Source organism: Protopterus annectens, chromosome 9.part0 (assembly GCF_019279795.1).
Source record: "Protopterus annectens isolate FY-2018-M chromosome 9.part0, PAN1.0, whole genome shotgun sequence".
Lineage (NCBI taxonomy): Eukaryota > Metazoa > Chordata > Ceratodontiformes > Protopteridae > Protopterus > Protopterus annectens.
The window spans coordinates 641,169,982-641,194,315 of NC_056743.1; the positions used below are offsets into that span (position 1 = coordinate 641,169,982).

Below are 24,334 nucleotides of genomic sequence, written 5' to 3' on the forward strand. Positions count from 1 at the left end.
CTCTATTCGTCCCTACCAGCTAATCAGTAAAACAGCTCACTTTACCTATTCAAGCATGTCCAAAGGGCAGTTTCAGGTGTACTCTCCAGTCCAACTGGTGAATCTGGGCATTTTGAGGCAATGTTACAACTGCCTCATGTACACAGACAACCCTCTCCTCCTACCAGCAAACACTAATATATGCGAGAGATGCAATTATACAGCCAAACTGGAGGCAAAGCTCTCAAGAGTGGAGCTGACAGTCAAGAGGAGAAGGAAAATACTTGCAACACACCACCAGTCTCACATAGAACTACTATACCAACACCGGCAAATAACACACATAAATACACAAAAACATACTCAGAGGCTATAAATAAAAATCTGCAAAAGCAACAGAGACCTCCAAAGCAGACATCCAAGCAACCTCCACACCCCATCACAAACCATGAAACACATACTTCACATAATCAATGTGCCACGCAATCACAGCCCTTAAGGCAAAATAACATACCCAACACACTAGTAATAGGCAACTCTATAGTTAGGCACACTGATGTCCCACTAACTAGGCTGGACAAGGAGAAGGTTACAGTTAGCTGCCTGTCAGGTGCCAGGATCCGCCACATAACACAAGCACTCAGGTCACTCCAGAACAAGTACAAATACAACACTGTCATTGTCCATGTTGGTGTGAATGACCTGAGACGTACCTCCCTGGACTACATGAAAAGAGACATGGAAGAGCTCTCTCATCACGTAGTCCAGTCCGGTATGACCCTGACCCTGAGTAGCATCCTGCCCTCACCAAGAATGATGCCATAGTATAAAGAAAGAATGATCAATTTCAACAACTGGCTACGTTTCTCGTGTCATTCAAAGGGGATCCAGTATCTGTCCACCTGGGATGACATGTTCAATAAGCCATGTTGCTTTGCAAGAGATGGCTTGCACCTGTCACCATTAGTCTTTAGAATACTGGCCAGGGCTTTTGCTGCCCCCATAGTGCCTTTTTTAGGCAAGGCTCAAAAGACAAACCCACCACCATAAATAGCACTAATAGCCAAAAACTGAGGGTTAATGCCAGAAGTCTAAACCTCAAAATGCATGCACTCGAGGCACTCCTCAGTATGGAGAACATCGATATCTGTGCAGTAACAGAAACCTGGTTTAAGGCTCCAGAGAGCACCCCAGCACTACCAGGCTATAACTCATACCATACTTTTCGGCCACAGAACCCGGACCGAAACACAAAAGGTGGGGTGTATCCATATTCATCAAGGATAGCCACACCTCCAGGTTAGTGGCACAGCACAATGCTTCAGAGATCATCCATGTGCAATTAACAATGGGCAAAACTGCAATTCAAACTGTAGCTTGCTACAGATCACCCACCATGACCTAGGACCCCCATTCCACATTTCTGGAGACACTGGAAAATATGAAGGTCCTACCAAATGCCCTAATATTGGGTGATTTCAATTACCCAAACATTAACTGGGAGAACTACTCAGGTATTAACTCCCTTGCCCAACACTTCCTAGAATTTATAAACTCGAACGCCCTGGATCAACTGGTCAACATCCCCACCAGAGGTGACAACATATTGGACCTGGTCATCACCAACATGGGCGACTGGTGTTCTACACCGGAGGTCAAATGCTTGCTGGTTAGATCAGACCGTAGACTAATCACTCTGGATATCCACATTCTGCCCCAACCCCCAATCAAGGAAACCACAGTGAAAACTTTTCAAAAGCAAACGTCACGTTACTTAAGACCAAAGTCGAAAGGTTCACAGCCCCTATGCTAAAGGACAATGCTGTCCAAGCTGCTGAATCTTTTACAAAGGCACTCTATGAGCACCTGCAAGAATGCATGGATCATGCTATCCCAAGCAAATCCAAGACTCACTCCTCCAAGAAAAGGAAACCAGTCCGGTGTCCAAGGCTGTGTCTTACATGCGCTCCAAAATGAATTAACCCCTCACCTTAACACACTGTTCAAACTCAGCCTCTCTACAGGCTACATACCCATAGAGTGGTGCACAGCAACCATTACCCCGCTCCACAAAGGCGGAGCCACAACGGAGCCTGGGAACTATTGCCCTATAAGCCTGACTAGCCTGGTCTGCAAGGCTATGGAGCGCATCATCATGGAATTCATTAACAGAGACATTGGGAACCTTCAAACATTGGACCCTACCCAGTGTGGCTTTGTTAAGATCATGCCTCCTAAACCTGGTGGACTTCTTTGAGACAGTTACCAGGGCTTTGGACAAGGGAAAGGAGGTCCACACAGCCTACCTAGACCTCGCAAAGGCTTTCAACACCATTCCCCATTCTGGTATTATAGACAAGCTCACCAGCCTGAACATAAACCCCTACGTCATGAGATGGATTGCCAATTGGCTCACAGATAGAACCCACACGGTGAGAGTTGCAGGTTCTAGGTCTGACTCTAAACCAGTTACAAGTGGCGTCCCCCAGGGCTCAGTCCTGGGACACCTCCTATTCGGTATATACTTCTCAGAGGTACAGACAAGCACAGGAGGACTATGGCTGACCAAGTTCACAGATGACTGCAAACTGGGGGCCATAACTGACTCTCCAACTGATACAGACATCCTCCAGATAGGTCTCACTGAGACAGATACCTGGTGTCAAAATCATGGCCTCAAGCTAAATGCCAAAAAGTGCATAGTCACCCCCTTTGGAAAAAATAAAGTGCCCTTGAACGACCACATACGTGGTAGTCCTCTAAATACAGAAAATGTAATAATGGATCTAGGGGCCCAAGTAGATAGTAATTTCTCCTTTGATAATCATATTGCGAAGGTGGTTAGAAAATCCTTCTATGTGGCCCACCTAATAACAAAAGGGTTCGCATCTAGAACAAAAGAGGTTATTGTGCCCCTCTACTCATCACTCATTAGACCCATCATAGAGTACATTGCCCCATTTGGGATGTACCTTACAAGACACCTGCAACAGCTGGAAAGACCACAGAAGTACCTCACCAAGAGGATTACTGGCCTCAAACCTATGCCTTATGCAGCCCGACTGAAGAAACTCTAGCTGTACTTGGTTGCATACTGCTTACTGAGAGGTGATCTCTGCCTGACATACAAGGCCATGTCCAACCCAGAATTGATGGACATGCTTCACCTAAAAAAAAAACAAATCCCCAAGAGCCACATGCTCTAGGTATCTAAACCTCACCACAACGATAAATAGGGCGTGCTGGAGGGATAGATTCCTGTCCCATGCTTTGGAACAGGATTCCAATCTACATTACGCAGAGCCCCTCACTAACACTCTTGAAGAGAAACCTTGACGAGTGTATGGGAAACAGAAAATTTACCCCAGGGCTCAGTGCAGTGGCTCTGCTGGACAGAGGCACAGGGAACTAATGACTCTGCTGGACCAAGGCACAGGGAACTAATCTAAGGGGGGCAACGAAAGCCAACACATTCTGGCTAGGCTTATGGATGTCCTCAGGCAGATAGCCTAGTACTTAACTATGAATCTAATCATACTTGTTTGCTTTGAATGTCTTTAGGGCCCTTGCAAAATTGGAGATTTTGGCACCTGAAATAGAACTAACCTTCACTTTACTTTTGTCCAGCATTGTCTGAGTACAGTCAGTGTGCCTAACTATGGAGTTACCCACCATCACTAAACTTTTATTAGTAGAGGGTTTATGTGTACTGGGCTTAGGGGTAATTTTCTACTGGTGACTCCCAGCAATGGATATGGTAGTATGGGTTGTGGTGTTTGATTTCCACTGGGTCCTAGTCTTGTTTACCCTGAAATGGGAAATTACTTTTTTACAGCTGGAGAGTATAATAATTTTACAATTATTTCTAAGAAGTGCTGTGAAGGTGTGCAATGTTCACAGACTGTGATTATATGTGAGAGTGATGCTCCATCTTAGCCCAGTATTTGCATCTCTCACAGATATTTTTTGACAACATAAGTTGTAGTTCATTTTCTGTGAGCATCAGGCAATTGCTGCATTGTCTGAGTAGACTAAATGCTATGTGACTGGCAATTGAGGTTATACAAGCTGGCTGATCTTCCATTTAGTCAGAGTATAGAAATATGGGATACAACACTTATCTGTAGAGTGTTTGATTTAAAATTTTTTATGAGTACAGTCTAATAAATATTGCTTAGTATAACAAAATGTTTGCTAAGTAGCAAATAAGTATTGGTAGGGCTTCAACTAAGTTAGAAACAACTAGAGAAATTTTACTTGGTTAGGTGGTGAGTGGATAGTGCTTTAGCACAACCTGCTACTGGGTGCGACTATCTAGTTTCGCTAAAAATAAAAGTTTAACTGAAGTGTATGCGTCTACTGAGTACAGGCTTATGAGGCTCAGAGTAATATAGCTGAGATAAGAAAGCAAAGAAACCAATGGAGAAAACAGCTTTTAGCTTCAAATTCAGAGAAAAACAGTAAAAATGCAGCAAAATGACAGAATCCACTCAAAACTGACTTAAATAGCGAAACACAACACAGAAACTTTTTTGAAAAGCACTACAAACATTACAACACTTTCAATTAATAGTTGTAATTTCTGATTCAGGGAAAACATAGTAAAATTCAGAAAAAATACAGGAACCACTCAAAACTGACTAAAATAGTTAGGGAATAAGTGCACTAAAATAAATGTACGTTCCTGTTTCATGGATTTAAAATGGCATCAAAATACCTCTGTTTGGTTTTAGCTTGTGCACAGGAGCTTCAGCTTCCAAGAGTCTTAGAATAAGGTAACAATGAATGCTCATACAATATAAATTAACAAGGGAAAACAAAAGCTATATACAGTTAAAGTTCTAACTAATAGTGCTTATTTTCCCTGAAATGCAGCAATCACCCCCAATCTCACCAGGTTTAAGCATCACAAGTTCCAGAAGATTCATACATCTGGACAAAAGTGGCTATTTGGTCTAAGTCTGAAAAGTGACATAGTACAGCAAATAAATAGGGCTGGTGTTAGCATTTTGGGGGGCCCCCAACAAGTGTTAAGTTAGGGGGCCCATGGACATTTCCAGTATAAATGCCACCTATCTCTGCCACCCTTCCTAATCAACATTTTACTTCATGCTGTGGAGTTTTAGAAGTAATTAACGCAGACAGAACTGTAGGAATAATGCTTTATCAACATAGTCCTGTGAACCACACCATGTTGGCCCACCTCACAGAGAGAATTACAATCTTAATTACACCTGACAGATTTCACAATGACTGACATTTACTTGCACAGCAACCCTATTTATAGGTCTGACTTTAGGTAAAATGGTTCCCTAGACAAAGTGTCTATGGTGTTTCCAAGTTGCCTATCTTTTCACACCATCCCACACATGTACTCATTATCCAGTGCTCCCCCCTGTTTTCTCACACCCTAGGCTCTCCATATCATGCAGATTGCTTTTTTACTTCCTTTTTCTACATTTTGTTTACTCTTCAGCTTTTTCTAGAATACATGGCTTTCTAGGTGCACTGAAGTGCATTCTGGATTTCTTTAAACTACCTTTTAATCCATTGATGGTCTGAACAAAAATATGACTAAGCAATGAAATTTAAAAGTTATGTACTCACCATAACTAGATATCTGTGTTTGGATCCGATCCTTGGATCTGACTTGGCCGCATATTCAAGACTTTGGATCCAGCTCTCAAGCTTCTCCCTCTACCCATAATGCACTATTCCATCCCCCATACCTCAGATCAACGTTGTTGCCATATAACCCTATAGTTAAACAGAGACAGGTATAGCTGGAAGAGAAAGGAAGGGCTCAAACCTGGAACTCCAGGATCCAAATACAGTCCGATAGGTCTCTCCAGAAATAATGGATGGGGAATGGATGGATGGGAAGTTGAGGAAGAATGAAAATGGACAACACAGATACTTAGTTATGGTGAATCCATAACTTTTAAATATGATGTTGTCCTTTTCATTCTTCCTCAACATATGGGACAGAGTCCCCAGCTACGTTGATCTTGGGTGGCCCTCAAGGAAGGATATTTTGGAGTACTGATGAACCAAAGGTGGCTCTGTTTCTAGAAATAATATCCAATTTGTAATGAGTAACAAAGGTGTGGGTATGTAGCTGCATCACAAATATCAATAAATTTTCTTGATCAAAAAGCAGATGAAGCAGCCATGGATCTGGTTGAATGAGCCTTGGCAGGTTTAGGTATGGTCATGCCTTGGTTAAAGTAAATCCAACGAACACGGTCTGTAATACATTTGGCTAGAGTGACTTTAGAGACTGGATAACCCAGCCTTATAGGTGAAAATGAGACTAGTTGATCTGATTTTCTAATTTGTTTTGTTCTGTGAAGATAAAAGCTTAACTGTCAGTGTACATCAATGAAATGTAGCATGTACTCGCCTTTATTTGAAAATTTTGGAAAGAAGACTTTTAAGTGAACAGATTGGTTAATGTTAATTTCAGAAGCCACTTTAGGTAAAAAAAAGAAGGGTTAATCCATAAGGTAACCCTGTCTTTATAAAAAAAAATTATGTAAGATGTTTCTGAAGAAACAGCCTCGAGTTCAGATATTCTTTTTCACAAGTAATGGCTACTAAGAAGCCTGCTTTCCATGAAAGGGATTTTAAATCAGTTTTAGCTGATGGTTCCAAGGGTTTCTGAATTAGACCTTGAGCACAATTGTCAGATCCCAAGGTGGTGAGGGATCCTTTATCAGAGGTCTTAGAAGAAAAACACCTTTCAGAAAGGCCTTGCATAATTTGGACATAGCCAGCAAATAATTTCTGTTCCCTTTGTAAAAATTAGAAATTGTTGCCAGTTTAAGTTTAATCATAGAAAAACTTGCTCCTTCTTTAAAAAGAGTTGTTAGAAATTGAAGGATTGCTGAAACTGGAGGTGAGAAAGGATCAAGATCATTACTCAGAACCCAAAGGAAGAATCTTTTTCACTTGCACTTGTATACTGTTTTGGTAGATTCTTTTTGAGAAGCCAAAACAATATGTACAGGGGAAGAGAGCCTGGGCTATCTTACCATTATTAGAAGTGGAGAAACCATGTCGTTAGTTTGAGGGCCTGTATGTTGGGATGTTGGATCTTTGATGGGTGAGAGAGGAGATCTGGAGTTGGCTCCAGTATCCATGTAGGATAACGAAGGTGAGGCCATAGGAAGGGGAACCATACTTGCTGAGGCCAGAAAGGGTTAAAGTTATAAAACTTCGAAAAGTGAAAAAAAAAAAAAAGTCACCTAACGTGTTAAAGCAGGGGGGAAAGCCCCCCTGTACACCCCACGTGGGGGGCTGTGCCCCCCCACTCTTTAAATATCCCAACTCCGAGATCGCACTACAGTGCAGTAAAGGGAGGTCTTTCCTTTACTGCATTATAGTGCAGCCTTGGAGTTGTTATATTTAAAGATTGGGGGGTGTGGGGGGTGCATGGGGGGGCTTGTCCCCTGCCTACAGCACTTAGCTTAGAGTTTAGCTTAGAGTTTAGTCTTTTCTTTTTTTTTTTTCACTGTTTGAAGTTTTATAACTTCGACCATATGGTGTCACCCGTATGGTATTCAAAGTTATAAAATTTTGTTCAAATAATATAGACCCTAAAAACAACCATCAATAATTTCCGAATCCTATTTGGTCTGGTGGGACCTTTTGGATGACTCTTTTTTTCTAGCAGTTTTTGAATTTCTTGTGTGGCTGTCTTCCTTTGACTGGGTGGAACATGGGAAGTTTCTTTCTTTTGAGGGAAGGGGTTAAGAAAAAATGGTATGTAATAACATCTGGATATTATTCCTAGCACTCATGAATCTTGTGTTATATTTGCCCAGGCATCTGGGTGCAAGGCAAATGTTCCCTGACTGCCTCCAGTCAGTCCAGGCAGCACTTCAGGAGCTCTGGAAGGGCTTGTATGGAAAATAATTCCTGAAACCTTGATTTTGTGGGCCTCTTCTGCCTCTAGGGTGATGTCTTCCATTAGCATTTTCTCTGCCTGTGGAGGAATTATCACAGTGTGGGTCTTGAAAAGGTGCCTGAGAGTTTCAGAAATGCATCTTCTTACCACCTCTTTGATTCCTGGAAAATGTTCATTGAGGGGTAGAAAACTTGATTCTCTTGGCAGACAGAGTCTTTCCATCTTGCTTGCTGTGGGCAAGTTCTCTTTTACTGATGGCCCAAACAAGGAAATGCCACCGAATGGGGTGTTGATAAAAGATTACTTAAATGGGCTCCACAAAGTTGCATGGCCACATCCAAGCATGTCTCCTTATGACAATGCCTGAACCAGCTGCTTGTGAGGTACCTTCAGCTATGAGACCAACCTCATTGAATCATTTCATATGGATAAGAGAGTGACCAGTTGAGAGGATGTTCTTTTGAAGTCCTCTGCAGCCATGAACTGAGAGAGTATTTGATAGCTCTTTGGTCAAATCTCTCTGAAGTCTACTAAAGTGTGCCAGGTAATTTAGTGACCTCAGGGCAAATGTTGTCAGGCAATGACTTGCTTTCTAAACCTGTTCAATGCTGCAGACTCCCTGTTTGGTAGATGGACAAAAGAGGTCTGTTCTGCTAGCTCTTTCTTTGTGGCTGCCACCACCAGCATAGCATTAACTGGGATTCCTTTGCTACAGTGGAGAACGTCTGTTGGCAGGGTTAAAAAGTATTCAGGTCTTTTCAGGACTGGTTCTGTTGTATCCAGTTCCTTCTTAGCCACACAGAAAATCAAATCAATAAGTTAGTCCACCGGGAGGGTAATCCAAGTCGATAACGGGCCAGAACCAAAAGCCTCCAAAAATACCAATTCTTCTGGAGTGGGGTTTTGGGAAGACCAGACACCTTTTTGTTTTAGAATTTCTAAAATATCTCCAAAGGAGATATCATCTGGTGGTGATCTGGGAGACCCTTCTCCTTCATCAAAATCGTTATCCTCCATGAGTGACTCCATTTTTGGGAAGTCAATGTGTCTCCTTTGCACGTTCCCTTGCGATGCACCTCCTCTGTGGGATGTTCAAGTGCGGTATCAGAAGAGAGGGGAAGTTCCTCTACTGGAACTGGTTGGACACTTTTTGGAACTGGCTGTCCCTGTGGAATAGGCCTATTTGACTCAGAACTCAGAACCAATGAGAGAAAAGGGATAGGATCCAAAAAGTGAGAGGTTGGTTCTCTTGGGAGAGAAAAAGCCCTTTCCATCACCTGAAAAGGTGGTGGACCTGGAGAAGCTTCAACCCACCCTCTTGGAGCCAAAACTCCTGATGTAGGAAGGTCTTGACTGCTCTTGGATCAGTGCCTCAAGGATGGGACCAGATCCAAAATGTCCAGAGACAAGGCTCCAAGGGGAAGGGATGGATCTGACAAAATTGGAGCCAAACATATCCCCTCAGATCCAACTTAGACACTTTGGCTCTGGGACCTGTTCTGATCCAAGGGTATCAGAGAAGATCTAGTCAAGGATATAGTCAGAGTCAAAGAAGAAGCTTTCCTCTGATCCAACACCAGACCTCTTAGGGATTTCAGATCCTGGGACTCCGACATCACTGGACAGATTGTAGAAGAAGATAGAATGGTCCTGGATGTTGTAGGCATACTCATGGATCTGACAGAGGACAAAGCTGGTAAGACCCCATCTGGATCTGAGCTCTGAGAAATTTTTGCATCATCCTATTCACATCTACTTCCAGTAAATTTTTGATGGACCTAGAAGAAGTTGATGGGGACATGGAGTGTTTCTTGGGAGTCTAAAACAACTGAGTAGGCAGGGTGGCGATATGGGTTTAATATGGAATTCTGCAGTACAACTCCTATGAAATGTACTAGCCTTCAGATCCGAGGACATAGGATCCTCAGATGTTGTTGAAGGAGATGCTGAGATAACAATAGGAGCCAAAACCTTTGGATTTGAGGATCAAATCTTCTGAACTGATGATGTTTTTCTTGTTTTTTGCCAGAGGCTCTGATGAAGACCTTGGGGACTTCTGTGAAGAGTATTTCTTATTCTCCAAGGGAGCTGACTTGCTAGATTTAGAGGGGGTTTGAGCCCCAGAAGAAGTAGCTGGTAGCATGTCTTTCAAAATTAGTTTGTTTTGCCTATCCACCAAGGCCCTTGGATTAAAAGTGGAGCAAACAGTACATGTAGTGTCCAAGTGCCCATCACCAAGGCAGTAGAGCATCTGAATTAGGGATCTTGTGCCCACAAGAACTGTATTTCTTAAATCTGGTTGACTTATTTGACATGTTTGAATATACAAAAGTTTTAAGACAAAGCAGGTTTTTTTTTTTTTTTTTTTTTTTTGTTAAGGAAAAGGAAAAAACAGTAAAAAAGTTAAACTACCAGCAATGGTAGACTACTGAAATACCCAAAATAAACAATAGTAAATATTAGAGAAAAATACCAACAAAAAATACTACATACAATAGTAAGACAGTACGAGAAGCAAGAGTCTCCTAATGACTGTTGAAAAACTAATCAGGAGGATACTAATATAAGTATGAGGAAAACACATTTCAGGAAAAGTAAAAGAAAAAAAATCTATCAAACTCGCAAAAAAAAAGAAATCTCTTCATAGCTCCAGAGAGGAACTTGCATCTGTTTGCAATGGCAGCAAACAAGATTTGAGATAAGAGGAATAGATTATTGTATTGTGGGTAGAGTAAGGAGCATGAGAACTGGATCTGAATTTTGGAATATATGGCTAAGTTGGATCCAAGGATCGGACATAGAGTTTCAGTGGCAGCTGGTGACTTCAAATCAAAGGGGGGCTGCAGGAGACAGCTGAATGGGTGGGGTCAATGGGAAGGGGTGCGGCCAACTGGAAAGGGGAGGAGCTATGCTCAAAACCACAAAAACTAAATATACTGCCCTGGGTGCCAAACCGTCATTATGAGAGTCCAATCAAGACAAAATGAAGTGTAGAAGAATAAAAATATTTCAATACATTGACTGCATGACAGCTTAATATCTAGATGGAAACAAAAAAGGTTGTGAGGCATGAAAAAATAAATTACTTTTTTTTAAATACATTAATGGAATGCCAGTCAAAATCAAGTATAAGAAAAACAAGCAGCACTCAACTCAAACCACTTCTTGCACTGCAGTTCTAATTATAATTTATATTCAGCTTTTTTAAAGTACCAAGTAACATGCTGAAAGTAGAAATCTCTCATGCCCCCACTTGTAAAAATGTTCCTTATGCAAAAAAAGACCAGCTGCCTGATATCTACTTGTTTCATGGGGAAAACATGATCAAAGTAAAAAAATGAAAAGCAAACAAAAAAATAAGCTCAAGATACATTGCTTAAAAGGATTACTGTACAGGTTATGGACCACACGATTGGCATTCTGTTTACGGGTAAAGCCTGCAGAGATGACTGGAAGTCTCCAAGTGTAATGAGACTCTTAAAATAATGTAATCCTGTCCTTTATTACAAATACTGACATATGCATTTCAATACCCAAGGCTTATACATTATCTAGTTAAGTATTCTCTACATGGCAACATAAAGGCTTTCAATGTTGGCAATTCTTTAACAGTATGCTTATTAAAGCTTACTTGCATCTTGCAATCTCAGCCAAGCTTACCTGATGGTCATTAAAGTATTGCTACTTAAACACAGAGCAACAGGCACTTTGAGTAATAAGCATAAATCAATAGTACAAAAAATATGACAGAAACCAGACCATTCTGTAAAAATCAAGGACAGATGAAAAGCCACTCTAGTACTTGTGTCTACCTTGGATGGGGGGGATACTCTGCACATTTACACTGCATAACCACTCCTTGCCTTGCTTCGACACATCCAGAGTCACTACATGGGGGAGTGGGGTGCAACAAGTATGTCACAGTTTGAAATGTCTCTGGCTGACTTGTGATGGCCCTGACACATTTGTCATACCTCTCAACCTCAGAGCAAGAAATCAGGACAAAGCCATACAAAGAAATGGGACAAAGGCCCATAAATAAGGACAATTTTTAAAATATTGCTCTTATAAACTTAGAAAGATAATAGAGGTATTGCATTAGTATGAATTTTCTGAATGGTATGAAATCTGAAACTCAAATGTCTGTCATTATTTTCTAACTTCAGTCTTTAATAATTTGTCACTAATTTGCCAAAAAAAACACAATTTTATGAAAAATGGACCAAAAATGTGATGTAAAAATATAAAATAGCAACACAATACAGATGGGAACCTGTCAAAGAAGGGACACTTTAATATTAGTACTGTTAATTTGAGCAGCTGACAAAATAAAAGAATCTACATGCATTTCTGAAATAAAAGTAATCTAACTGATTATTACAGTTATTTCTTAATTATAAACCTTCCATGTTTTCTTCCAAAATTGCTATTTTGCAGAGGGATCATTAGGGGAAGAGCAACATTTTGAGCCAAAATCAGGGACAGTTGAGAGGTTTGGCTATGCCTAATTCTATAAAGCAATTTATTTGCATGCACCTCTCAACCTGTTAATGTAATAAATCTGGACAAGGCCAAATATATTGGGGGAACATATAAACAGTACTAAAAATTGCTCTTGTATAAACTGAGACAGTTGATAGAACAGGTCTTACTTTAGCATGCATTTTTCTGAAGGTTATGAAGTCTGAAACTCAGTGTGTCATTATTTAGGGACTTAATTCCTAAATGATTTGCCAGAAAACCACAAATTTTACGAGGAACAAACCAAAAATAAGAAGCAAAAAATCTATTCATTCTTTGAAAATCTGGACAGTTGGGAGGTATGGTTTAGCTGGGACTGCCTAAGTTTGCCGCCCTTCCCCCTCACCATGGTCGAATGGAGCCTCCCCTGCAGCCATTCCAATGATCCATTACTTGGCTATTTCACTCCATTTACCATAAACACTAATGTGCATACTGATTTACTTCTATGATGATTTGAACTTCATTTGAAAGTTTTATTTTGCATTTTACAGCACAAACACTAAGACATCTGCTAAACAAACTTGGCATTAAAACTTCTCTGCCATTGAAACTCACATTCATTGAAGCAACATTGAAAGCCACATTCAAAGAAAATACATTTTACCCGTGGCAGATAAAGATTAATTCTGGGCTGTTTTCAAATCATAGGCCCCTTGCATATGAAACATACATGTGCTCTTTGATACACCTTCCTATTGCTTTGAACATTTTTCCAGTAAACAATGAAACAAAACGCATGCACCAATGACAAAACTGCCCAATTCAGAACATTTCCATCATAAAAGTCTACTCAAACTTTTACAGTCCACTATTATCAGTAAATATGCACAATTCTACAGTCCACCATTATCAGTAAATATGCACAATCTCTGAAGTAGTAAAAAAGTCATCTAAATAATTCCACGTTAAATAAATCTGTAATGAAGAGGTTGTTGCTAGCAATCACCTTTATATTTCATGGTTTCATCAAAAAATAAAGTGTCTGATGCCCCTGAGGAATAAATTGCCTAAATTACATTAAAAATAAGCTAGTAATATTGCAATAGGAAATGGATGGCAAACTGATAACAGGCTCATAGTTAGTATCTTAACTTTCAGTATGGCAGCATTCACCCCTTATGGGAGTAGGGCCAACAACCTTCTGCATCAAAAGTAAGTACGCAAACTGTTGTGCTATTAGCAATGTGAGCTGACTTAGCATCATCAGCACTAAACTTCTCTTCCCCTGCAGCTCTCAGCTCCTTGTAAAATCTACTCAATACTCAACTGCATCTCAACTTCGCAGCAGAAGAAATCTGGAAAAAGCCAAATTTATTGGGGTGGGTCAAAAGGACAAAAACCAGGGACACATTAAACATTGCTTGCATAATCTTGGAAAGCTGCTAGAATAAAATGCTGTGTTACCACCATATATTTTATTGCCAATGTCCCTGTGCAAAAAAGTCAGAACAACATACCACTATGCGAAATCACCTGCTTTGTGAAAGAAAAATGCTGTGTTACCACCATACATTTTACTGCCAAGATCCCTGTGCAAAACAGTCAGAGCAACATACCACTACGCCAAATCAGCTGCTTTGTGAAAGAGAGGAAGACTGAAACTTAAATGGCTATCATTTAATAAATTCAGTTCTCACCATAGCTGTCAATCTCTTAGCACAAAACATCTGGACAAACCCAGTAATGAGGGAATACAGCCCTCAAACATATTCAGTGAATTCAGTTCTTGCCATAGCTGTCAACCTTAGCACAAAAAACCTGGACAAAGCCAATAACAGGGTAATACAGTCCCAAAAATAAGGACAAATTTCAAATAGTCATCTTATAAACTTAGAAAATTGCTATAATAAAAGGTTGTGTTACTATATATTTATTGCTAGAATAAAAAGTTGTTTTATTATGCATTTTCTGAAGAATATGAAGTCTGAAATTCAAATGCCTGTCAATTTTACTTCTGACGGAACAAAAACAATTTTCAGCAGAGGCCCAGGGAGAAATACTGTAGACACATGTCTTTGTAAAATGGCAGGACACCAGAGCAAATCCACACAAACACAGGGATAAGATGCAGACTCCACACAGAAGGCACCCCAGCCAAGAATCAAACCAGAAAACCTATAGCTGTGAGGCAATAATACTGCCACTGCATGACTGCACCATCAGATATGTAAGGAATTAAACATTCTGAAACCTGAAGTCTGAAATTCAAATGCCTGTCAATTTTATTTAACATTTGTTAATCAGGACAGTCTGACTTGGAACAAAAAAAAACAATTTTCATCAGTGGCCCAGGAAGAAATAATGCAGACATGTCTTTATAACATGGGAGGACACAAAAGCAAACCCACACAAACACAGGGAGAAGATACAGACCCCACAAAAAAGGCACCCCAGCCAAGAATCAAACCTGAGAACCTGCAGCTGTGAGGCAACAATGCTACCACTGCACCATCAAATATCAAGCATTGCAACATTTACAAACCACAGATATTATGAGGAACAGATCAGATCAAATATGAGGCAAAAATCTGCAATTTATTTTACAAATGGTGGTGGGTAGAGAATTCAGGTCTTTAACACCTGCATACAAGGTACAGGGTTCAAGCCTGAGGAACCACACCACCATGAGTCTAACCACCAGTATATTGCACCTGGGGCATTTTCACTCACACACACAGACACACATACACATCCAAATCCCTGTCCAATCTTGTAGCAAACCACCATAAATCGAAAACCCGTGCAAATCCAGACCCTGCCCGATGAGACCCCTGCCTGTCACGAGATCTTCCCCCGATGAGACTGCAGCAAACTGCTGACGTCGCAGTCCGACCCCGATCACTTTCCCAGCAAGTTCCAGAACAGTCTATGCAGTCTATGCAGTTTAAAACTGCATAGACTTCTGGAAGCTCTGTTCTTCATGTTTCCCAGTCAGGACTGCTGCTGAAACACTCTGCGCATGCTCCAGACTGTCTCAGCAGCAGTCTGGACTAGTGCGCATGCGCGAAAGTCCGCGATTTTTAAATTTTTTTATCTTTTCATTTTCTTTTTATTTTTTTACGTTTTCTTTATTTTACAGTTGAGGGGGCTGCAGTCCAGCAGTCCAATAGCATGGGCCACCCCTGCAGAGTTTAGAGCATTTGACTAACCTTTTGATCCTGTAGTGGCCTGAACAAAAATTGTGAATAAGAAAAGAAATTCAGTCTTATTTTTTCCATTCAAGAAAAAAATAATTTCTGTCTAAGCTTAATGTTTAAACCTGACAAAACAGTCGCAACTCCCACTAAACTCAGAAGACAAATGTTTTAAAGTTTACATAAACCCTACCTGAAAATACTTCCTGTCTTCCTAGGCTCCCCCTCCCAAACAAAGGTTTCTATCTGTGCATTTCTCTGGTGGTAGATTGGGATTAAAGAAAATGAACAAACAGCCACAGTCATCTAGTTTAAGTGACTGCTGTTATACATATACATGGCGTGTCTCCTTACCCCATCCCCCAAGAGGCATCCACCTGCACATGTGCCTGATGTTTGATTATGAGGAGAGTGAAAAAATAATGATCGCAGGTTTTAATAAATTCCAGCTTGTTGATTCTAGGCAGTACACTGCCCCTACACAAGCTATACTGACCGTTCCACACATGCACATCTCTGAGGTCCATAAGAGAAGTAAAAGAAATAATGACCACACTGTCACCACCTCAACAGAAGGCATAGTGACCTCCTGTACTCATTTCTGAGGTTTGAGTTTGAGGAAAATTAAAGACATAATGACCAGACTATCTGCAGCCCCCACGCAAGCTACAACAACCTTCTATGCACACCTCTGAGCAAGGCTGGTTTTAGAATAGGTAATTTTAAGGAAAGAATCTACCACTAAGTCTATGTTAAAATCCTTTCACACAGTCTGGGGTGTGACCTGCCACCAAGTCCTAGGAGTTCTAAAGATTTGGATGTTCTGTGATTTATCTTATGCCTTATTTTTGAAAGATGATTATTTATTAACCACATACTTTACAGTTTAATTGAGTTTTTATGTGCTTATTATAAATAAAAATATATGAACCTATAATGTCTGGCTTGGGCGGCACAGTGGTGCAGCAGTTAGCATTGTCGCCTCACAACAAGAGGTTCTCCAGTTCAGTTCTTGGCTGGGGTGCCTTCTGTGCGGAGTCTGCATGTCCTCCCTGCATTCTCATTGGTTTCCTCCCACATTTCAAAGACATGCAGTAGGTGGACTGGATACTCTAAATTGGCCCTAGGTGTGTGCATGTGAAGGTGTGTGGTGTACCCTCCGAGGAGGGTTGGGCCTTGGGCTAGCAACCTGAGCCTGTAAAACCCATAACTGCTACAGAAACAAGGTGTGCTGAAAGGTGTTTGTTGCCTGATGTACCACATGGTGTGTAAATGGGAAAGAGTGAGAGAATGTCAGGCTAAATATCCCAGGAAACATTCAATACAAATTACGTTGCCATACTTCCTATTGTATTATGTGTAGGGCAGCTGTAACCACTAGCACGTACAATGTTAACTGTGCAATGATTCATGGAAAGTATTAATACCCAGTGATGAGGTGAATGCATTGTGCAGCATTTGTGTAAAATAAAACCTTGTTTCTTGTTACAGGGAAGGCTAATCATGGAGGAAGACCTAAAGACGTCATTACTACAATTCGGACCTTTCTGGAAATCAAAGACAAAAGAGAAGATTTTCTGGGTAAGATAGGAAATACAGTGTCTAAATTAAATTAATGTTCATTTATGACTACACATATTTTGTTGTATTGTATTAAACATAGTCACCCTACCCAAATCCAGAAGAAAACTGATGAGGAATACATAGACCAGTACAGTGAACTCCTGAGGCATGTACATCTGTTATATGTCATAGGTGACTCAATAGTGAGGCACACTGATGTCCCACTCATTAGGCTGAATAAGGAGAAAGTAACAGTCAGCTGCCTGTCAGGTGCCAGGATCGCCACCTAAAGCATGCACTCAGGTCCTTCAACAACAGGTACAAATATGACTCTGTCATTGTACATGTGGGTGTGAATGACCTGAGACATACCTCCCTGGACTACATGAAAAGAGACATGGGGGAACTCTTGGATTATGTAGCCCAGGCAGGTATGACCTTTGCCCTGAGGAGCCTCCTACCGTCACCCAGAATGATACCAGAGTACAAGCAGAAAATGATTGATTTTAACAGCTGGCTAAGTTTCTGGTGTCATTCTAAGAGAATCCAGTATTTGTCTGCCTGGGATGACATGATTGACAGACTTCGATTATTTGCCAGAGATGACCTACATCTGTCACCCCTGGGCTTCCGGATACTGGCAAAGGCTCTTGCCACACCTATAGTGGCTTTTTTAGGCAGTTTTCCAAAGACCAAATTACCACCGTAACAGCTACAAACAAATGTAATCTGAAAGTCATGCTGCTCAACGCTAGAAATCTAAATCTCAAAGTACACTCGTTTGAAGCACTCCTTAAAATGAGAACATCGACATTTGTGCTGTAACAGAGACCTGGTTTAAGGCAGCAGAAAGCACCCCTGTACTACCAGGCTATAACTCTTTCCACACCTTTTGGTCCCAGAACTTGGACCAAAGCTCCAAATGTGGTGGTGTTTCCATATTCATAAAGGATGTGCACACCTCTAGACTGGTAGCCCAACGTAACTCATCAGAGTTACTTCAGGTGCAGCTAGCAATGGGTAAGACAGCGATTTAGGTCGTTGCCTGCTATAGGTCCCCAACCATGTCCCAAGACTCACACTCCACATTCCTAAGCACCCTGGAGAATATTAGGGTCCAACCTAATACTCTCATACTGGGCGACTTCAACTACCCCTCCATTAACTGGGAAAACTACTTAAGTTCCAATACAATTGCCCAACGTTTCCTGGAATTCATTAATTCCAATGCCCTGGACCAGCTCGTTCTTACCCCCACTAGAGGTAGAAACATCCTTGACCTGGTCATTACTAACATGGGTGACCGATGGTCTATGCCAATAGTCAACTCATCCCTGGTTAGATCCGACCACAAACTAATCACCTTGGAAATCCACATCCCACCAACCTCCACCACCCCCCAGAAAGGTAACCACCATGAAAAACTTCTCCAAAGCTAACTTTGGGCTCCTGAAAACAGAGGAGGCTAACTTCACGGCACCCATGCAAATGGAAAATAGCTGCATGACTGCCAAATCATACACCAATGCACTGTATGAACATGTACACAAATACATGGATCTCGCCATACCCAATAGAACTAAGATGCTCTCCTCCAAAAAAAAAAGAAAGCCAATCTGGTGGTCCCCTGCCATAAACAAACTCTACAACAAAAGGAGGAAACTGATGCGGAATAAGGTGAAGTCCCAAGACTGGAAAAACTCCCTTATCAGCCTCAACAAAAAGTTGAGATCCCTCAGGGGTCCAGGGAAGTAAATAGTGCGGGAAGAAATAGCCAGGGAATTGTTATGGCTAGGCTTGTATAGGCCCTAGGGCTGATAGCCTAGTACCAACCTATGAACCTATGAACCTATCAAATCATTTATAGCTAGCTATGAAAACAGAATTGCAGCAGATAGTAAAGACAACCACAAGGCCTTCTATAGTTATGTAAAGAATCTCCACGGCAATACCCAGATTTGCTCTGAGCTACTGCACAATGGTACCTCCTATACTGAGCCAACAGATATTGCCAATATACTGGCCAACAAATTCAGTGCCAACTTTACCCCTCTCTCCCCCACCAAAGGACTAATCACAATACCAGTAGACTGCCAGGCACCCAGTATTACTGCTACACAGGTTAAAACAGCACTGTCCAAGGCCAAGAATACAGCTTCTATGGGCCCTGACAATATCCCTGGCTGTGTTCTACATGAACTACAGAGTGAACTGGCATCTCACCTGTGTGCCCTGTTCAATCACAGCCTTACCTCAGGCTTTGTCCCTACCGAATGGCGCACTGCTACAGTCATCCCTCTCCACAAAGGAGGAAAGACTACAGACCCTGGGAACTATCACCCCATTAGCCTGACGAGTCTGATATGCAAAGCTATGGAATGCATCATCATGGACCTAATAAACAAGGCTATAGGGAATGTCCAAACTCTGTATCCCACACAGTTTGGATTTGTGAAGGGTAGATCATGTCTGCTCAACCTGGTTGACTTCTTTGAGTCAGTCACTAGAAGACAAGGTGGTTCATACAGCCTACCTTGATCTGGCCAAGGCCTTTGATACTATTCCCCACTCAGGAATAATAGAAAAACTCACTAAGCTAGGTATCAACTCCTATATCACTAGGTGGGTTGCAAACTGACTCACTGATAAAACCCACAGTGTGAAAGTAGCTGACTCCAAGTCAGACTGCTGACCTGTCATTAGTGGAGTACCACTACTCTTCCCTCATTAGGCCAATCATCGAGTACAATGACCCACTTGTCATGTACCTCACTAAACATCTACAACAACTGGAGAGGCCGCAAAAGTACCTCACAAAGAAGATCCTAGGCCTTAAAAACTTGTCCTATATGGACAGACTCAAAAATCTCCAACTAGTCTCTGTCTCATATCGCCTACTTAGAGGCGATTGCTGCTTGACTTAGAAATCCATGTCTGATCCAGCTCTGTTAGAAATGCTACATCTAAAGAAATCCAAATCCCTCCGCACCACATGCTCCAGAGACCTTAACCTTATTACCACAATCAACAGAACAAGCTGGAGGGACAGGTTCGTAACCCAGAGACTGCCCATGCTATGGAATAGACTTCCCATACATGTCAAGCAGAGCACCTCAATGGCCCTCTTCAAGAGAAATATTGATGAACGGATGGAAAATAGAAAATTCACCCCAGGGATCACTCCAGTGGCTCTACTCGACAGAGGCACTGGAAGCTAAGGTGCAGGGCAATCCTATGGGCTAGGCTTGTAAAGGCTCCAGGGCCATCAGCCTAGTACACACCTATGAACCTATGAGCATAATACTCTGCATACATGCAATTCAGATTGTATATAATATATGTGTTTACTGGCATCAACTTTTTTTTACTTACTGTGTATTTTAAAACATAAAAACATAAAAACAAAATACAAATGAATTTTGCTTTAATGAGATTCTATGGATTAGAATATGCACAGTTTTGGCAATAAAGATGCAAGCACACTGAATTTACAGACATATATCAGACAATTAGAAACAACTGAACATAAAGACAGCAGTGAAGAACTGTCAGGGATCAGATGCAGTAGGACGCTGAGCACCTTATTATCCGGAAAAGCTTCTAAGTGTTACTGATTAAGAACTGTTTTAATTGGTCTTCTTTTCTAAACTGCATTTTTAGCAATATATAGGCAGCCATAGGTAGCACAGGCCAATATTCTCCATAGCACAGAAGAGGGTGAGGGAACAACCAATGCAGGTCAGTACTGAATTGTATAGCATGGTTCAAGAGGTGTGATATGATAAGCTTAGTCAGTCCCAGATGCTCAAGGAGACTAATACAGGGAATCTCTAACACATCAGGGCTAGAAATGTGTTAGTAAAAAGATGCAGCAAGACAAGTTATTCAGGTAAGACAGCTTGAACAGGCAGATGGGGAGAAACCGGATTAAATAAAATGTGGAAGTAGCAGTAGGGTTTAGAGATTTCTGAGTAAGCAGAGTACTGGAATATGTAGGAGGAAAGTAGTACTAGTAAATCAGATGGTAGAACTCAGACAAGTGGGAGAACACAGTTGGACGAGAATCAAAAAGAGCAAGTGAAGAGCAACATGAAGAAGATGTGGGCTGGCAGTGAACAAGAAGTAAAGTAGGTAAAAAGACAGTGCATAGTTAGAGTCTGAGATTTCATGGGCAGTAATGATAAAAGGGAAACAATAAGAAAATGCAAAAACAGTGACAGGCGTAGGCACTAAGACGAAATCAAAGGCCCATACAACTTTGAGAGGTACGGTCAAGGGAAGCTTTGAGGAGGGTCAGAAAGGGGAAAGAATGAAGCTGAAGAGTGAAGACAAGGACTGATAAAACAGGAAGGAGATGCAAAGGCACTCAGGAACTGTAGCAACTTGACTGTAGTACCTTAACAGTAACCATGAGAAGGTATGGTACAAGTCCAAAATATAGAATGTCAGGCAGAGGGAGCCGAATAGAGTAACCACAGTCAGACTAGTAGAATAAAGGGAAAAGAGGACTAGCCAAGGGCAGGCAGGCAGGAAATTATGTAGCTCCTGGGGACTCTGTCACTAGAGGTATTGGGTATGGCAGTGAAACAGATGAGAGTGGAAAGTAGCAATTAAGATGGTCCCATGATTAATTACTTGACAGGCAGGACAAGCTCAGTAGTAATCAAGTTGGTTGCAGGCAGGAAACATCTAAATTTTGTGGTCCATGTGAGTAATACCTATTACATGAAGGAAAACTGTAGACATAGGGAAAAGGTTCAGAGATTTAGTGGAAAAGTGCAGGGAAACAGAGACAGAAAAACAGCCTTTACTGCATCACTACAATGGTTGTTACAATACATAGTTTAGCATAATTGTTATTGCAATACTTGTTTTGGAATAGGACAAAAATGCAACTGTTCAATTTCATAATTTCAAAATATCTATTAAAATGATATCCACTGTTATAAAATCTTTAGTTTTCTTTGTAAGTTCTCTTTTTTCAACATAGTAATTTAGCTACTTTTATTATTGTATTTATATCTCATGTACTAAATATTACTCGGACCTCATCCTCATTGTTTGCTAAGTGTGTAACACAGTTTGTTCTTAAGATATTTTTGAAAGTCTGGTCTCAAACCTCTAAATATTTTTTCACATTTCAATATTACATGATGAAGGTCCTCTCTGGTGGATATACCACACATTTTTTGTAACACTGTTTTTAAAAGTTTGCTAGATATTAATCTCTTGAGTTTAAAACAGTTTGCAGCTATGGGTATATCAAATGTTTTTTCATACGATTTTTTTAAACTTATTCTTCAAATACATAGAAGGAAAAGATTTAGGTAAGTATAACACTTATACCAATTGGTATACTTTTGTATAAAACCGTCTGGTTCCATAAGCTCCTAATCTCTCCTGCATATAGCAGTAACTGTCTTGTCTTGACTATCAAGTATTACTGTAAGTGACAAGGCTCTACTTTCAAAAAAAAAAAATTCCCACCATTTATGTAAATTGCCTACATGGGTAGGTTATTTTACATGATGGTTAGAAACTCTGATATAGAGACAGCTATGATAACACTGAGAAAGACCTCATTAATGGCTCATTAAAATATCTCTAAATCACCCTTAATACTAGCACTGTCAGACATATGACAGTAGTAGTGTTTACAATAGTGGCCCATGTAATGTGTTGGAAAAGGTATCCAATAAACACACAAACAGACATTCCCAAAGACAGAAAGACAAATACTAATATTCCCACAAAAATTAAACAATTCCCCCGACAGTTCCCACAGTTGATATAACATATGGGCATGTTTGCACATTCACCCACATACAAGCTCCGACAGAAACACACACACACACACACACACACACACACACACACACACACACACACACACACACACACACACACACACACACACACACACACACCCTCATGTCTTCACTAAACTTGAATGAATGACAGCTGCTTCCACTGGAATGGATAAACAGCAGACATCTTTTGATGGTGCTAACTTTTTCCTCTATCCATGGAAATTTATATAACTGAGCCTCTGAATCCCTTGCTAGGTGTAATTCTGTAGCTGCTGGCATTTCCAGATGACAGCACATGTCTAATTAATATTAGCCGCTCCCCTGAACTGTCTCAACACCATGCAGCTCAGCCAGCGGAACCATCCTCAGTGTGATGACTCTGGATATCTGGAAACCTCAGCAGTAAGGTGGTCTGCAAATTGGAAAGGGTTACTGAGACAGGGAAACTGCCTTATTTTAGGCTTCCTATGATAATCCTTTCTGAATCCCAGTCTGTAACAATGCTGAATATAAGAAGCACAATGACCTCTTCAGAGCTGGATAATATTCCCTTAGCAATTAACTGCACTGAGTAGAAGGATTTTCTCACTACTGTTCTCACTCGACAATTAAAAGAAATGGAATTATCAGCTCATGTTCCAAGATCCCTAACAACATTTTCATTTTGAAGTGGGTAATTGCCCATGCTGCATGTTGTGTTGTGGGTTTGTCTACTAAAAGTGATAATACTGCCCTTTTTGCATTTAAATCGGGCCTAGTTTCAGTATATACACCAGGTATTTACTTGTCTAACTTCTTGCTAAAGGGTTTGGGTATCAGGGGGTGACTTGACAATAACTCAAAGGATGCAGTCCTCTGGAAACTTAGTTGGCAAGAGGTCCTGATTTCCATTTTAGAGATCAGAAGAATCAATTCTGAAAGGAAAGCATCCCAACACTGATCCCTGGGGAGAACATTAGTTACTTTCATAGTTTCTGATGAGGCATATGAAATTGCACTCTCTGGGTATTGTCTTTTAGCCAGTTTGCTATCCATCTTGCCATACAGGGATCTATTTGTAAGGTGTGAAGCCTACTTACAACATATAGCATGTATCGAACATCTTGCCAGGTAAGATGTGCCATGTAAACAGCATGTCCACTGTCAACAGTCCAAGAAGCCATAATCATTGAACAGGATTGTCCCTTGATAAAACCAAACTGCTAAGGGTCAAGCCTAATTAGATTTTTGATATCATAGTTTATGAGGTCAGTTATAATAACTTTGACAGCTTTACATGCGAGATTTGTCAGGTGGTTGGACTATAATTCCGGGGGCATTGGTAGGGACACTGTCATGAAGGGGCATCATAACTGCTGTTTATGAAACTTAAAGGACAAAGTCTGTATCTAAATTTAGGTAAAACAATTCAGGAG

The 24,334-nt window shown here is 40.9% G+C and overlaps 1 protein-coding gene across 1 annotated transcript in view; it reads left to right on the forward strand.

Moving 5' to 3' along the window:
• LOC122811397 (complement C2-like) overlaps window positions 1-24,334 on the forward strand; it is a 925,867-nt gene that overhangs the window by 382,345 nt on the left and 519,188 nt on the right. Inside the window, exon 9 of the mRNA XM_044083220.1 lies at window positions 17,038-17,127. Within this exon, the coding sequence (XP_043939155.1) occupies window positions 17,038-17,127 (90 nt within the window). The remainder of the gene's footprint in view (window positions 1-17,037; window positions 17,128-24,334) is intronic.